The sequence below is a fragment of the Euprymna scolopes genome, chromosome 22 (genome assembly GCF_053919585.1).
Source record: "Euprymna scolopes isolate OS-2025 chromosome 22, ASM5391958v1, whole genome shotgun sequence".
NCBI lineage: Eukaryota > Metazoa > Mollusca > Cephalopoda > Sepiida > Sepiolidae > Euprymna > Euprymna scolopes.
In genome coordinates, this window is record NC_136503.1 from 82,330,824 (window position 1) to 82,349,236 (window position 18,413).

Here is an 18,413-nt window from a genome sequence, read left to right on the forward strand (position 1 = left end):
ATAAAAATTGAACTCAGTTTTTTTTTTTCCTTCCAGTTTCCCAATAAGAGTGTAGTGGACGAAACTTCAATGTCCACCATTTCCCTTGATGATGAAGAAAACCAGTTGCTTTCAGAGGATGAACCCGCGCCAGACAAATGGAGCCAGAATCTTGCATGGCTTGGACTATCTTTTAAAATCATCCTCTGGTTAGTTCTCTGGGGTCTAGCTGTAGAATTTGGTTTTGGGGCCATCTATTTCATTCTGGCCTCCTTGGTTGTTGTCTATAAAAACACTCGTTCTAGTCCCAAAAAGAAAGAAGGGTTGAGCGCTTACTCCGTTTTCAATCCAAATTGCCAACGTATTGACGGAACACTTACCGCAGAACAATTTGAAAATGAAATAAGGTATGGAGGAATGGCTGCAGGCAATACCTGATTTTGACGAAAAAAGAATCGTCGCGTCTGGATCCGCCTTGGGTTGTCATAATCACTACTTTTTAATAAATCAAAGTTACGATGCTTGCGTTACTGGGTTGGGCGATTCTCATTAACATTTCATTTATCTTGAAATCTTCTTAGCTAATGGAGTAATATGGATGCATCTGTCAGGACAATATTCCAAGAGGGCGAGGGTCTCTTTTTTAAGATTTTTGGTAAATATTTCTTAGAGTTCATCACCTACTAGAGTTGACCATTAAAAGTCTAATAAAATATGATTTGATGTTCAGAAGTCACTGTTTTGTCTGCTCGTTCTTAAGTAGTTTGTCTTATTGTTTCATTTATTTTAATAGTTCTTTGGAACTTGTGCAGAATAAGGATCATGCTAGTTTACATAAAATGCTGAGCCAATGAAATCACAGTAGCCAAGATCATTTAAGAAAACATTTCTTTATTATCATTGGTTTATTATAAAATAAAACACTATGTATCTTGATTTGAACAAAAAATGCATTAAAAAGAAAAATTTGTTTGTGATTCCAAAAAAATAAATATTTATTCATGAAACTTACCTTACAATGAGTGTTTTTTCTTGATTTAAATTTTTTTAAACGTTTTGTAAAAATTGTTCAATAATTATTCATTGTATTTTCTTTATAAAAATATTGTTTTCATTTTTCAATTAAGTTTTTATTGAATTATCTTCGTAATAACAGAATATTTTTCATCGAAAAAAGTTGGCCAGCATTGACACAAAAAAAAAAAAACACAAAACTTTTGTTCAGCACCTTCTGCAATTTTACATAAACTACCCAGAAATTTCTAATCCTAGCATTGTCCTTACTCTGCATAAGTAACGATTCTTCTCACCTTTTATACTGGACCAACTTTCCTCAACTACAAGTTGTTTCTGGCGTGATCATCTCCATGGGGAAGTAGGGATATGAGAAGAGCTCATCTACAACAGGATCAAACGTCTAATCATTTAACATATCTCCCATTGTATCGAGTGATATTGTGGACCAAAGGTCAAATCCCATGAATCAGATTTGAATAACCTTTTCTGTTTGTCAAATATTCTTACTTTAATTTTGCATAAAACATTACTGGCGAGAATAACATATATAACAATTAGTGTTGGGACGATTTATCAGAATTGGGAATCAAGAAAATCAAAACTTTTTAAGGAATTAGAATTGGAGAAAATTGTGCCTACTTTCCGATGCCAGAAACGATTCTTGTAATTGGTTTGTTTGTTTTTGTTTAAAAGTTAATTTTTCCTTGACTGCTACTAGTGATAAAATGGTAAAGGTGTATTGGTTTTAAGCTACAAACAAAATTAAAATGTATAGATCACTCACACAAGTGTATTTTTACATTTATGAAAGATTTTTAATTGTCATTTTTTTTAGCAATATTAACAACATTGAAACGCTGTTATTTTTTTTTCTACCTTAGCATTTTTTTTAAAGAGCTATTAGGTTGGTGCAAAAATAATGTTTTTTGACATGAAGTTGAACGTCAAACATTTTTGCACCCACCTAATGTTTTTGTTGTTATTCATATATATATGAATGAGTCACCATTATTTTTTTTATGGGACATATTTATTTATTATCTTCTTCTCTTCTATCTATCTTTCTTTCTATTCTTCTATCTATCTATCTATGTATATAAAATGAACTCATTTTTCCCCATGTGATTTTGAAATTAATAGGATTAAAAATCAAGGCATTTCATGCAAATGTAATATGCACAAACTGTAGCGCAATATCTGAGGTGTGTTATAGGCCTATTACCTCTCCACTTCCTCGAGAATCTTAGATCCCTATATTTTTTCTGCTGAAAGTTCACAGCCAAAGTCGGTTAAACTCAATGGAAGTGGTAAAAATCTTCTCTCTCTATTAAATTCCTCCTTCCCCCGCAACCACTTAACACCATTGCCGGATCGTTTACAAGGAACAGTTATGAAGGAACACTGGTTTGAGTTTTCTTTTCTTTATGCCATTTTCTTTTTTTTCGCTGTGTTTTTTGGCTTTTGGTTTTTCAAACACGTTTTTCCATGATTTTTTGCTTTTTGTTTTTCTGATTTTTTTTATAAAGAAGTTTAACATCGTTTTTTTATTTATTTTTATTTATTAATACAGGGTTATTACTCGCTTACACACACACCTCCAAACAACCGGGCAACGCTGGGTACCCCCCCACCACCACCCGCTAGTTATTAAATATTACATGCATAAAAGGTATACCCATGGACATGCATGTTTCTAGCTTTAAGCTGTCATCAGCATAAGATACTAATGTCATGAATTTGATCCTAACCTATGCTGACGACGGTTTGAAGCTAGGAATATGCATGTAATATTATTTATTAATAAAAAATTTACATTTATGAATATATATCACAAGGGTTGTTATAGAGTTTTTTTCTTTAGATTACTATAACTAAATATTAAATGATATTAAAAGAATCAAAATCGGTAATTGTATTGGAATCTGGGGAAAAATTTGAAATCGTCCCATCACTAATAACAATGTTTTGATTTAATTTGTCACACTATTTCAGCCATTGTACCAGCCATGCCATAAAATGTAAATTTCCAAAACATAAAAATGGCTTTCCATCGTTTTCAATTTTGAAAAATCATTTTTAAATATGAATCTTTCAAAATGCCAATTAATCTTTACACAAGTAAACTTATCAAACTGCATTTTTACCCTTTGTTGCCGAGAGAAAAATCATCACTTTTACTCATAGAATGAATAAAATATTCAGAATCTCATCAACAGATTTTTTTAGTTCTTGTCTAGAATTTGCCCTATTAAAAAAAAAATATATATATATATATATATATATTTGCTAAATATAACTAAGAAAAATCAGTTGTCTGGAATTCCCCTGTACTAAAAAACAAAACTCTGATGTACACGTGACGAAACAAAAATATATTCCAAAAATTATGTAAATTGATCCAGGAGTTTTGTTTTTATAAAGAAAATCATTTTTGAGTAATTAATGGGAACTGATAAGCATTGCAACAAATCTCGCATTTTTTTTAATAGATTGTTTTCAGAACAAGACAGACGCTCTTCTGTTACTCGTAAAATTTTCTTTTCTTATTTAAAAATAGAATTACTCAATCAATTTACATGATTTTTGGAATATATTTTTGTTTCGTCACGTGTACATCAGTTTTGTTTTTTAATACAGGGGAATTCCAGAGAACTGATTTTTCTTAGTTATATTTAGCAAATATATATATATATGTTATTAGTGATGGGATGATTCCAATATTTTTCCCCGATTCCAATACAATTACCGATACAGATTCCGATTCTTTAAAAATCTCTAATTATTAAACTATAAGATTGTTATTTTCCACGATTTCCGTAAAAACACATGTTAAATATGCAGATATTTTCCTACACGTCAAATCACACTTGTGGAGAGTGATCTATTGATTTTAGTTTTACTGATATTTTGAAATCAATAAATATTTATTATTTTATCATTATTATCAGCAAACAAAGATTTTACTTTAAACAAAATCAAATAAAAAAAAATAAAAAAAATAATTAAAAGAATCGTTTTAGCATCAGAAAAAAGGCATCGATTTTTCCGATTCCAATACCCCCAAATTCATCGATTTTTGTTTCCTGATTCCGATTAATAGTCCTAACACTAATAGTTATACTAGCAGTTCAGCCTGGCTTTGCTCGGGCCCTATGTACTGTTTATAACTTGCCCTATGTGTGAGTACCCTTTATGTAAAATTTCAAATGTTTAGGCCAATAATTGTCTGAGTAATTTGGTAAAGACCGCAGAAATAAATGTTTAACTTTGACCCCAATTTTAACATCTTAACATGTATTGTTTTTGTCTCAAATCAATAAAAAGTTTGACCCATATCCAAGTTACCTACATCTGAAATTTCAAGTGTTTAAACCCAAAATTGGCGGAGGAGTTTGGCAAAGGTGAACTTTTTCAACTTGGACCTTTTGGCAGCCAAATTTTTGCCCCAAAACTGATTAACATGCTTACGACATGTCTAAATACCCGTTATAAAAAATTTCAAAAGTTTAGACCCAAAATTGGCTGAGTAGTTTGCTAAAAACCGAAAAGGTTACATTTTTTTAACTTTGATCCCTTGGCAGCCAAATTTTCAACGCAAACGGATTAATACCCTTTATGTAAAATTTCAAATGTTTAGATCAAAAATTGGCTGAGTAATTTGGTAGAGACCGCAGAGGTCAAATTTTTTTTTAACTTTGACCCCAATTTTGATCCCTTAACATTTGTTTTAGGCTCAAATCAAATTAAAAAATTTGGCCTATGCAAGTAACCTGCATTTAACATTTCAAGTGTTTAGACCCAAAGTTAGCAGAGGAGTTTGGTAGAGTTTTCAAAGGTCAAATCGTTGAACTTTGACCCCTTGACAGCCAAATTTCTGGCTGAAAACGAAGAGTTTCAATATCCCTTATGTCAAATCTCTAATCTGTGGACTGAAAATTGACAGAGTAGTTTGGTAGGGAAATGCACACACACACACACACACACACACACACACAATTTCACTTTTATAGATATATAGATTTAGCAAGTATACATATAGTTATATTTAACAAATATGGATCAACCTATAAAGTTGAGTATTTTTATCGCTCTGACATTGATATTAAAAGTCTACTTTTTCTATTTAAAATTTATTAAAACAAACTTTTTAATATTCTCAGTCATGGATAAGTGAACAACCACATGAAAGTTAACTAATTTGCATATTCCTTTGAGAAACAAGCGTTAATTAATTTGTTCATTTTTTAGCTTCTTTTAAAAATTGATATTATTTCATTATTACGGTGAATTCTATTTATGCATAGTTTCTACATTTTTGCATAAAATTTAAGATGAAAATGTTCAAGTACATGGAAATATATGTAAGTGACCTTGTTGATGTGTGTGCAAAAAGTCTCTACCAAACCTCTCTGAATATTTTATTTAGAGTTGAAATTTGATATACAGAGTATTTGGACCTGTAGCATAATTTTGATTTAGTTTTTAGGTGATAAAATTGCTAAGGGGTTAAAATTAGAAAAAAACCCCAAAAAACCTTGACCTTGGTCTAACGTAAGTCAACTATTTATTAAATCACTACTATATATTAGGCACAATATAATAATCAATATAAAATCTGCATAAATCAATATATTTAAGTGTATTTTATGATTAGATAATGCTGGAGGGCCTGCTAGTATGTATGTATGTATGTATGTATATATATATATATATATATAATGTGTGTGTGTTTGTAGAAAAGTCTCTACCAAACTACTCTGCCAAATTTAGGTTTACAGATTTGAAACTTGATATATAGAGGATTTTTAATTTGGTTTTTAGCCAGAAGAAAAAGCAGCTAAAGAGTCAAAATTGGAACTTGGCAAGTATAAGTTGAACTAATGTGTAGTAGTTTTTACACATGCACAAATATACATTTATATGTTTAAGTCGGTTAAAGTTTTTTATATGCATATAAACTTAGCTTAGATGGTAGCGAACAATGCTGGAGAGCTAAATGTTTTGGCTTTGATTGTAGCTGATGGCACTTGGGTGCCATCAGCTACAATCAAAGCCAATATATATATATATATATGTATATATATATATATATATTTTATTTATTTAAAACTTGAAATACAATATAATAATCAATAGAGAATTGGCTCTATAATAATAATAAATACATTATTTAAGTGTATTTTATCACCGTGTCATCCTGGGAGGCCTGCTAGTATGTGTGTGTGTGTGTGTGTATATATATATATATATATATATATATATATATATATATATATATATATAAAAGCTGAAACAATTGTTTAACTTCTTTTGTGTAAGTCTTATTTTGTATGATATATATTGAAAAATAAATTATTTCACTTAAACATGAAAATGTCCCTGTTTAATCCAGTATCATTGGGAACACTAACTTTTAAGGTTGGTTTTGTTTTCTCCTTGTTCCACATTACTATGGCTGGTTTAATAGCCCTGTTTTCTAGGTACATAGCCGTAGTCATAGTGGATGGTGTATGACTTATTTCCAACTGTTCTTTTTGATAGACATGTTCCCAGAATTTTAATGTTTAGCAATGAAAATACTTTTTCAAATGGAAGTGTGACGGACAGACCAAGCCTCTTGTAGAAGTTCTTGGTTATGTCTACAACATATAAAAAAAAATTGTTTCAACTTCTAATTGAGCAAAATTAGTTAAGATTCGTTTTTTATTGTGTGTAAATCTTATTTTAATACTATACACTTGGATTTTGATTTGATTGTGAATTTGGATTAATTGGACTACTGTTCTCATCTTGAGTGTAATTTGTATGTTTTAGCTGATGTAAGCTCAGACGTTATTTTAGGTGTATCTTGTCCAACTCTGGGAATTTTTCTGTCAAATTCAGGAATCTGCACAGAATTTCAAACAGAACCCTTTATTTAATCCATAGAGGTAACAGGCTCTCATTTTGTCAGTCATGATCAGGTAGAAGTCTTAGGAAATTTGCAATTGGATTCTTAGTAATACCTGCACTGAGGATTGAACTTTCAACCTCCAAGAGAGTGTGACTTACAACTGAATTTTAACCTAGTACTTTATCCATTACATCACTGGTTCATGCAGATTCCCAGAGTTCAACAGAAAGATTTAAGGTTGACAAGATGCATCTAAAGAAGGTCAGAGGTTACATCGGCCGAAACTTTGTGCAAACAACACTTAAGATGAGAACAGTATTTTGAACCATCAAAATATACAATATTTAATTTCCGTACAACATTTGTTCTAAAATATTTCGTGTAGCACTTACTCCTTACACCATATCAAAAGAAAAACTTGATAATTGAATTTAATTATATTTTACTATTTAATTCTGATTTATTTTTTATATAAAAATAAATAATAATTATGCATAATTTCAGAATTATTTTATTTAAATATTTGTCTATATATTAATTTTATTGGCTATTATTTTTGCCTTTCCATTGGATCACATGTTGGTATTTAATCAGCATCAGTTGGATTGCCTGTTGCAAGCACATCTACCAAGTCAACCATTACTATGCAAATGACAAGATGGCAGTAGAAACCTGATCACTATATTCATTATTATTTGAGGCATCAGTCAAAACAATGAATTTTTTCCAGAAGATGAAGCCAGTAAAAATATTGATTGAGGCAGACTTAAAAAAAAAAGTAATACATGAAACACGACACCTTCCTAAAAAGATATCAAAATCTTGTCGTCATTATGGTAGGGAGTCATCTTTAAAAAAAAAAACACCACTTCATGATGACAACATGGAGTGCAGTTTTACAAAATCAGTAAAAAAATACTCACTGACCTAGACTTTAAAAAAATAAAATAAATAATATATGATGAAAAATGACACCTCCCTAAAATAATAATAAAAGCTTGAACAGTCATTATAGTAGAGGTAAAGAAAACTACCACCACTTTATGATGTAGAGTAGTTTTTTTGTTTTTGTTTTTTTAGAGATTTCTTTTCAATGTCTTACAAAATTTACATTTAACAAAAAAAACAGCATTAAAAAAACAAAACAAAACAAACAAAAAAAAACACGCACTTTATAAGAGGAATAAATTTAATTTTGCTCCTTCCTATGGAGGCTAATTTCATCTCTGATTTCATTCAAACTTTTCATGAATTGGTCCAGTTTCTTTTCATCCATTTCAAATTGTAACAATTCAGGCTGGAAAAGAAGAAAAACACATTTCTACATTTAATAACAAAATTAATCAAACACGGAGGTAGTGTGTCTACTGGATACTCTCACAGACAGTGGAATTGACTGAATTGCTTATTTCAAATCATATTTCATCTTGTGGACATTTACACACAAATATTGTTGAGAAAGGAAAGCTCTAACGATCCTAACACATGTTCAGAGAGAGAGAGAGGATAATCAGATTTTCAGTGAGTAGGTATCAGCAGGAGTAGCAAGTTCGGAAGGTCAGCATACCCGTCGGATTGTGAAATGACACCAAAAGTTAAACAGGAAACTAAACAAAGGTCCCAGCAATATTAAAAAGATGCATGCAATTAGAAAATAGAGTGAAAAATGAAATTTAAAAAAAAATATTATGAAAGTATTAAGTCCGATACTTAGCATTAGTCATGTTTATATTTATTGATAAATTTATCAAGTTCTCATCTGCACCATTCTACTGTACGGCTGTGAAACCTGGCCGATGAGAGCAAGCGACCTACGAAAGCTAGAGATGTTTGATTATTACTATTTATGTCACATCCTTCATGTTCGCTGATAACAGTTCATCTCAAATGCCACTGTTCGTTCTCGTTGTAATATATCCTCTCTACAACAAGCTCTCCTCTTGAGACTTCCCTGGTTCAGTGACGCTCTTCATCATCATCATCACCCAGATGATTTCATCCATAAAGCTATCAAACCATGCCTGCCTCAAGGTTGGAAAAAAGTGACGTGGAGACTAGCTAAAAGATCTTGTTCAGAACAGTGTAACAGGATATCGAGCTAATCTTAGGCCCTCGCCTCTATGGTGTTTTATCTCTGGAACTGTGATAGGCTAATATTCGTATCTGCTATTGCGTAGGACTATTGTGTCTGGACATAGTAAATTCTCTGGATGGAGCTGACCCGATTGCTCCATGGTGAATACTGGAACACTAACACTTACTATATTTACTGAGAAAAATATTTTTATTCATTAAAGTGTAGATAGACACTAATTTTAGAAGAAAATTGTCTGCAAAATATTTTCTTAAAAAATTTTTCATGTCAAATAATTTTGTGTTGCAAAAATGAAGTCGTATTTTGACTTGAAGTCGAACATTAAAAAACAAAATTATTTTTGCAACAACCTAATAGGATACGTTTAAAATATAAGATTGAAATCAGCAGCATTACCTCACTGTGGTAAATGCAGTGGCAATGTCATAGCGTCAGAACTTTGCTATCAGGAACTTCAATCTCTGGCAGGGTCATCCATGACAAACATACCTAACAACCAGTGATAGTAGAGCCATAACCTGACTATCAGGGTTCTGGTGAAAATCCCGAAGGAATCAACATCAGGATCCAGCATCTTCTGGTCATCTCTGGCAAACAAAATTGTGTCAGGCTTGGAACTGTAAATCCACAAAGTGAAGATGACGTTGCTTCTGTGCAACTGTCAATCCTCTGCGCACTTTTTGTTTTAGTCTTTATTCACAAAAAACAAGGCATATTGCAACTTTGATTTAAGACCATATTTACAGAGACACTATGTAGAGAGCTGCACAATGAGATGCCTGTTCACATGCCATTTAAATTTCTGCATGTCGGTACAGTCAGAAAAGCAGGTAACAAGGAAAAAAATTCCAAAGTCTTGCAGTTAGAGAGAAGAAACTATTAAAGTAGGCTTTCCAGCATCTAGAGACCTCAACTTTGGAAGGGTGGAATTTTGCTGCTTGTTGGGTTAGTCAAGAGTATTTATTCGAAGAGACCCAAGTGCTATAAGTTCATCAGAGCATGTTCCATTAAAGTATTTGTAAAACAGGCACAGGAATGCAACATTGCAGTGATGGGACAGGGCATCGAACTTAGTTGATAGTGCGAGACCTATTAGATTGGAGACTCTTTTTCGGACTCTAAAAGGAAGAGACTAGTGATAAATGCACCAGCCCAGATATGGCAACAATACTCCGTACAAGGGCGAATGATAGTTTTGTAGAGACACATGATACTGTTAGGTGTGAGTAGTTTTCTAGCATGGTAGAGTGAATCCACCTTTGCAGCAGCTGTGGCAACATTTTCAATTTTGAACCAAACAGTTAATGTTAAGAGCAAGTTGGATCAACTGATGGATGTGACAGTTATAGATACGCATTTATAAGAATGTGCCAATAATAACGTAAAAAGGAGACAAACTAAAGAATACTAATTTGATACATTTGCAAGAGGTGTTTTAGATTAGAAAGAAAAAAGAAATAAAAAGGTGCTTGTTCAGAATTTCCCTATATCAAAAAACAAAATAAAAAAATCTGTATGATGTGATGTACCCATGACGAAAAGAAAATATTGTACACTAAATATTATGCAAATTAATCAAGTAGTTTTATTTTTTAAAATAATAATAAAAATCCAATTTTGTGGTCAAGTGAACAGGGACGACATCGCAACACCATCTTGAAAACGAGAAATAATTTAAACTTGTGAGATTTTAGAAAGCTATTTTTAATACAAGGACATTGAAAAAACTAAAATTTGCTAAAAAATGTTTTTCTTTATAAAAATAGGACTAATTAATCAATTTATGTGATTTTTGGAATATGATGTTTTCTTTCTATCATGGGTATGCACATTATACAGATTTTTATTCATTTATTTTTTCTAATATAGGAGAAATTCTAAACAAAGACGAAAGAGAATTGCTTGGAGAAACAGCGGAAAGAAAGTCAATAAGTAAAAAAATAAGTATTCTTATCCAGAATTTCCCCATATTAGAAAACGAAAATAAAGAAAAATCTGCATGATATACATATCCGTGACAAACGAAAATATCATATTTCAAAAATCACGTAAATTGATCAAGTAGTTTTATTTTTAAGTAAGAAAATAAAATTTTATGGGTATTTTAAGTGTCTGTCTTGTCTGCCATTTTGAAAAAATATCTCAAAATACAAGGCAGATAACTCAACAATAATTTAAAACTTGAGAGATTTATGTTGTAATACCTACAAACTCTCAATAATCCCAGAAAAATGATTTTTATAAAAATAAGACTACTTGACTAAATACATGATTTTCGGAATATGATATTTTCATTTCATCACAGATATGTACATCATACAGATTTTTCTTTTAGCAGCTCTTTCAGTTTACTTCTGGTTGAAAAATGAACACGTCTTGACTGATGCTTGGGTAAACATTAATTTTATTCATTCTCAAAACAAAATATAACAATTAGTAATACTATAATAAAGCGTTTCATAAAGCTTATAAATTTCACAGAAATATTGGGAAATAAATTTACTCATGGGCCATAACCAGTATCAAGAAACCACAAAATTATTTTTTTCCCCCTTCAAATTTTAAAACTATATCTGCTGGGAATGAGTTCTGTGATATCCAATAGTTCTGAGTCGTTACAGAGTTGTGTCACAATATCCACATTGAATTGTTAGCTGTTAAAATTAAAACTTATTTCTGCAAGTCTTTTGTGTTGTGTCTATTCCAATGCTACACTTCATCTGTCCTCGGTCAGCGAAGGAGCATTGTTTTTTATATCCTAATCCAGAGTCCCTATTTTTGGAGAGCTGGATATTTGCCACATTAAAAAACTGACCTTGTGTCTGTCTTAATGGAGAGATAAGTTAGATGTACAAGTGCACTTTAATTTGGCAGAAGTATTTTTTGTTTTCATTTTCAAAAGAGTTATACTAGTAGAAAAGGGAAGACAATCCAAAATTAATGCTTGTTTTATGAAATACTTTATCCAAAACTGAATGCAATATAGACAACATTTTAAATTTTTCTTTAGATCGAAGAAAAATTGATTCTTGTACAGGCATATTGATCGCAGCTCCAGTGGGGTTCTGTGAATGTGGTACTGTAACGTGATCGCTATTCTTCTTCAACGGTGTCATTACATTGTAACACTTGGACCCAACACATTGTGTCTGAGGCAGTCGCAAAGAAAACAAATAAAAGGGAAGAAATTCAACTCAGCATTTTCTCAGATTTAACAAAAGGAATTTATTATTGGTGTTTTCCAACGACACATTGCATATTGTTTTTAAAGTCTCAGAATTCGCCGTGTATTTGACAAAACTCTGCCATGTATAACACATACTTTTCCACTGCTTGCCGTCCACGTGTATCCTTTTTGTTCCCTTTTTTGTCTTCCTCTGCTGTGACGTCACCTCATGCACTGGCTCGGTCATTTGCATATGTGTCATGTGACTACTGTTGATACAAGTGCATCCATAACTCATGGACATAATGTGAAAATCAACAACATTGACGGGTTTAGGTGAATATGTCTGGTATAACAATGACAGAAAGTCGTATTCAATTAGGAATGGAAATTGTAAACAATTTTAATTAAATTCAATAAATGTTTCATTATTTAATGTTTTCTGTTGTGTTACTTTGTTACTTTATTGAATTTGTTTTGAATTACCAGAAAAATTTGGTTAGAAAACAAGCATCAATCTTGGATTGTCTTCACTTTCCAGTAGTATAACTCTTCCAAAAATTAAAAAAAAATATTTGTAGTGAGTTTAAAGTTTACTTGTGCCATGTTAGATCCTTATATCAAGTGGCTTCACATCTTAGCTGGAGCGATTTCCATTTAAAACAAATATAAATATATATATATATATATATATATATATATAGTTTATTATAAGTTTTCTTCACGTCAAGATCAAAGTGTAGTATCTGTTCTTCAGATGCTGCACTTCAATTTCTTGTTCTCTGTCAGTGGAGGCGAAATCCTTCATGACTGAGACAATTTTTATTTTTGTTCCTTTTCTCTACATTAAAAAACGACCCTGGTGTCTACCTCTGTCCCGTGGGGAGGCATTGTAAATAGGAACAGTTTATTATAAGTATCATAGTTAACTTACAAATTTTCACCCGTGCTTCTGCTGTATCAAAGAACAGACAATAATCTTGACTTACCTTTTGATTTTCATTCTGTGATTCTTGATTGCTCAACTGCAATTCAATAATAGCAGTTGGTGCGTTAACATGGTCGTTGTTCTTGGACTGAGTCTTCAGATCAACTCGCCAAGACATTTGTTTCAAACTCGTGTCCCACATGGTTTGCTGCACTTGAGTTTCGTGGATTTTGGTCCGATGATTTTTCCAGAACTTTCGTACAGCATTTGCTTTGTCTTCGTTCATTCCGCTGTCCTTTTTGTGCATCTGTGATGTAAGGAAAGCTTCCAACTGGTTGAAATCCATATCCACAGAAACCATACTCTAAAAAACATAGAAACAAAAGAATCATCTGTGATCCCAGTGCAATAAAGGTTACTTGAATAATGAAAACAACTATTAATCGTAAGTGTTTGTTGGAGTTGGGCAAAAAAAAAAAAAAGTAAGTTTAGGGAAGACAAAAAAAAGTGATTTTCTCTAAATATAAATTTAGATACGCACGCACACACGCAATTTATATATATATATATATATATATATTAAAGTTTTAAAAAGGATAAGTGGAGTCATTATATGAATTTTGGAGAAGATCAATGGGGAAAAAAATAGATGGGAGAAAAATTGTCAAAAGACTATTCAACTAAAAAATAATTTGAATAAATAAAAAAAAGAAGTCAAATAGCCTTTTGACAATTTTTCTCCCATCTATTTTTTTCCCCCCATTGATCTTCTCCAAAATTCATATAATGACTCCACATATTCTTTTTAAAACTTTAATAAAATTTATACCACTAAACACCTTTATATATATATATATATATTGTTTTTAAATCTTCAAAACAGTTCTTCATGACAAACGACTGATGATCCCTGAAATAATATTACAACTAGTGTGATTTGGCAGCAAACTAATATGGCAATTGCAAAGATTAATTAACTTACAAGGAAAATAATTTTTCAACAAAGGACTTGGGATATTTTTTTAAACATAGTGTTAAAAGTTGAAAACTTCCAATACTATATATATATAGAGAGGTTGTTCTATTTTTTTTTTTTTTTACTCAAAAAGTTGAAGAGCTACAAAGACAGGAGTGTTACCATTAAAATGAATAACCTTTTCTGCTTCAGAATTTATTTTTCTACATAATCACCATCATTTTTTGATACACTTTTGCCAGGAATTCAATTACACATTTCTGCTTATGACGCATGTTCATGACAAGGGTTGCTTTATTAGAGTCCCACACCATCAATATCTGCAACAAAGACATGAAACTTTCACATCATAAATGCATAATAACATAATAATAATAGTAATATGGAGAGAAATTGGTTGTCTCATTCACATGGGACCTGACAGCCGTCAACATTTGATTGATGTAAATATCCCATGACTTTGTTGTTCCCTATCTTTTTTGCTTGGACATCATGCATCGTTTTATGAAACGTTTCAACGTTCCCGTTACTATGGCGATGATAGAATGATGTGGTCACATGATATACATTGAAGTCTTCTAATACTTTTTTCATCACTTTATTAACATTTTCAAGCCCGTTATCTGTTAAAAGCTGGAGTGGTACCTCAAATCTGGGGAAAATCTCGTCGATCAACAGATGCACCATGATTATTGCCTTCTTGTTAGTGACAGCAAAAGCCACTATACATATCTATAAATGTAACTATGTACTGGATACCTGAAAGAGTCTCTGGGTAAGACCCAGAAACATCTAATGCAAGTTTAGCAAAAGGAAAGGGAGACAAATCACAATGCTGCATTTGGGGTTGTTGCTTTCCCAAATTTCTAGTTTGGCACAAGATACATTTACCTATGTATTTATTTACCTTCTTGAATAAACATGGCCAGAAATATTTTTGTTTAATTAAATGTCTTTTCCATGCTCATGTGACCACTGCCATCATGGTATTGAACTAGTAGTCTCTTCCTAAGATGCAATGGTACATATAATATAATCACTGGTTCATCATCAGGTTGCAAGAGACTATCGGTATGATTTGGATTCATCGGACTACTATTTTGAGCGGAACCCTTTATTTACTGTCCACAAGGACCTGTGGAAAAATCAATTGTAAAAAGTGATATTCTCCTGAAGGTTGAAGGTTCAATTCTCAGTGTGGGCAACCAAAAAATACAATTGCGAATTACTTAGGATATCTATCCAGTCATGGCTATTTGGGATGCTGCTCTACCATTTTTTTATCTGCATCTTCAAAACTTTCTCATCAGCTTCTTATTCCCTAATATACCAGCGGGACCTGTGGAAACTCTTTCATATGTAATATATTGATGTTGGCATTCTGTGCATGTTCAGCATAAATGGAGACACGCTGATATTATTGTAGCTCTTTTGTTAAAAGTGCAAAAGTATTTATCTAAGCTAACAGGGACGCCCGGCATAGCCCGGTCGTAAAATATGCTTAAATATGATATTTTTAATTCATGCAGATTTCATATATATTATTATAGAGTTAATATTCTATTGATTCTTATAAAGTTGTGATTTCAAAGATAAAAAATATATCCATAAGACTTGGATGCATCAGCTTGAATCGAAACCGAAACTTAAGAAAAATACACACACACACACACATATATATATATATATATATATATATATATATATATATAACTACTTCATTTACGTTCGATAAAATGCATGCCCATTGGCTGATAGGAAGGGGCGCGGTAGATACTAGAAAGCTGATTGGCTAACTAGAAATCCTCAACATATATAAAAACAAGAAGCAACCACAGAATTCGCGCATAAGCCTGACGAATCCTATAGTGGATGAAACGCAGAATATTCAGTGTAGCTTAATCGCCATATATATATATATATATATATATATATATATATATATATATATATATATATATATATATATAGCTTAAGTTCTTTCAGCTATAATAAACCGAAACCAAAACTTAAGAATTTTTGGTAAAATTATTTATTACAAAAAATGGAAGGTTATAACAATTAAACGACAGTCATTCAGAAGAAAAAAGATGTAAGCCAGACACACACCATACCATCGTACTAATAGATTCCTGATAAGTTCTCAGTATTTTTATACGATGCAAACTTTTTCAGATCGAAAAGATTTTAACTTATTGCAATAATTCCTATTATCTATTTCTACTGGAAGTTTGAGAAAAGGTTGGTTACGTGGTACTGGTACTGGTACTCAGTCGACAGTGTTATGGAAAATCACATACTAAATTAACCCTTTGAATGAACATGAATATAAACAGCAGCACTACATGTGTTTACTGTTTCAGTCACACTTAAAACACTACAAAATCAGTTAAAACACAGAAAGCTTATCCGAGTAAGTAGAACTTATCTTGCCTTTGGTAACACTTATTTGTTATATTCTTGTTTCTTTATCACTTTTTTGGCTTGTTTGCAAAAAAAAAAAAAAAAAAAAAAGTCGAAGGGAGGGTTTTTTGGGAGAGGACTTTTAATAGGAGGAGGACGAGGGGGGGGAGCTAAAAGACCATACAGATCAAAACAGAGGAGACTTATTTGTTGCAACACCGTCGGCCGACTACCATGTGACCTATCTTTTTCCCCAATCTGAAAGTGAGTTTCAAATTTAGGAACTCATCGAACGATAAGCACCAATTTGTTTACATTGGACTTGAAAACCACAATGTTATAGTCAGCCAGGAAGAAAACCTGTGGTACTAGCAGACAGGTAGTTCTAGGAAAGGAACATTGCAGATGGAAATTCAGTTTTGTTCCAGGTACACAGAGGGAGAAATGGAATTTATTTATAGAGGTTGTAGCTAGATGAGTTTTGTTGTGAATAGTTTAAAAAAGGGGGGGTATAGATTTAAAATCAGTCGAGCCGAGCAGTCTGCCATGAAAATAACGATAGAGTAGAGAAAGACTAGCAATGTTTCTGTGCGGAAAAGATGTATGATGGAGCATGGAGCAGTAGAAGCACTGACTAGATTTAAACACTTTTTCGTTTTGTTGTCTCTACTGCAAAATATCCGGTGATATTACAATAAAATGATATCAGTTACTACAAATGCACAGATCTTATAAAAGAAGAAGAAAAAAAAAATTAGAGTCAGATCATTTTAATTTAATAGTCTCAAATCCACGGTCGGCATTTTCTTTCAATGGAATCATCTTTAACTTAAGTTTGTTTGTTTTTTTAATTTCGTCGAATTTTGCGTCAAACTGGAGCGAGCATGTGACTTAATGGTTGTTGTCAGAAAGCGAGATAAACGCCTACCTTTGTAAGGGCAGTACATTTTGTTACCAGTTGTTGGAAGTCTTCATCAGACATTTTGGGATATATCTGTTCTTTTAAGAGCTCGTCTGTTAATTCAGTGTCCCCCAAGTAATTCCGCCGAGCCAACCCATTTAACAGGGCACCAAAACATCTCCTGTCATCTGCCATGACGTCCGCAAATTGTTACAAAAACAACAACAAATTTATTTATGAAGAGTTACACAATACAGGAGTTATTTCCCTTGGAAGACGGCCGTGATCTTCCTATCCCCTTCAGCAACAACCTTACTTATCTATTTCATAGCTCTAAAAAAAATAAATAAATAAAATTATATATATATATATATATATATATATATATATATATATATATATATATATATATATACACACACACACACACTACCTACCTGCATAAGTTTTTTGTTTTGACTTATTTTAAAGTGTTTATTTACTTCGAAACAAGTCTGTTGAGTTAGAGCAAAAAAATAGCGGTCTTTTACACTCATGTAGGCCTTCGATAATCTTTCAAAAATAAAAAATTAAACAATAAAAAAATAAAATACTGGTAGAACATTATATTTTCGCACACTTGATGACATGCCTACCAATATTGGTATTATTTTACTTTTAAGGCCCGTCTCACGTTCGTATATAACAAAATATTTTTTTTTTTTTTTTTTTTTTTTGTAGATTTCGGTGTGCTAAAAACGAATTTGCAAACCGTTTCTGTCGCAAAAAATAATTATATATGATATGAAGAAATTACTTTTTCGAAAAGTGGGTGACACTTTTCCATGTAAATTTAACTTAAAATGAGCACCCACTTTCTGGCCACCTGAGAGAGGGGTATTTTTTGTGTTTATTGTCTAAAATGTTTTTTGTTTGATTTCTTTTGCATGGTATTAACCCCTGAACTCTGGGACTATTTTCCATTTCACAGCCTAGCCTTCATTTACGCTATGCGCGAGTATAAACGAAAGCTGTTAAATGTGCACGCGCGTACCAAACTGCCTTGTCACAGTGTA

The 18,413-nt window shown here is 31.9% G+C and overlaps 2 protein-coding genes across 2 annotated transcripts in view; one reads left to right on the forward strand and one right to left on the reverse strand.

Moving 5' to 3' along the window:
• Nucleotides 1-711, forward strand: part of LOC145243511 (SAYSvFN domain-containing protein 1-like) — a 14,133-nt gene extending 13,422 nt beyond the window's left edge. Inside the window, exon 2 of the mRNA XM_080106476.1 lies at nucleotides 37-711. Within this exon, the coding sequence (XP_079962602.1) occupies nucleotides 37-417 (381 nt within the window). The 3' untranslated portion in view covers nucleotides 418-711. The remainder of the gene's footprint in view (nucleotides 1-36) is intronic.
• The window catches only part of LOC145243510 (COMM domain-containing protein 1-like), a 21,668-nt gene extending 4,062 nt beyond the window's left edge, over nucleotides 1-17,606 (reverse strand). Inside the window, exons 1-3 of the mRNA XM_080106475.1 lie at nucleotides 17,386-17,606; nucleotides 13,140-13,442; nucleotides 8,061-8,186 (exon numbers count right to left, since the gene is read on the reverse strand). Coding sequence (XP_079962601.1) covers nucleotides 8,079-8,186; nucleotides 13,140-13,442; nucleotides 17,386-17,553 — 579 coding nt within the window. The 5' untranslated portion in view covers nucleotides 17,554-17,606 and the 3' untranslated portion in view covers nucleotides 8,061-8,078. The remainder of the gene's footprint in view (nucleotides 1-8,060; nucleotides 8,187-13,139; nucleotides 13,443-17,385) is intronic.
• Nucleotides 17,607-18,413: the final 807 nt, after the last annotated feature.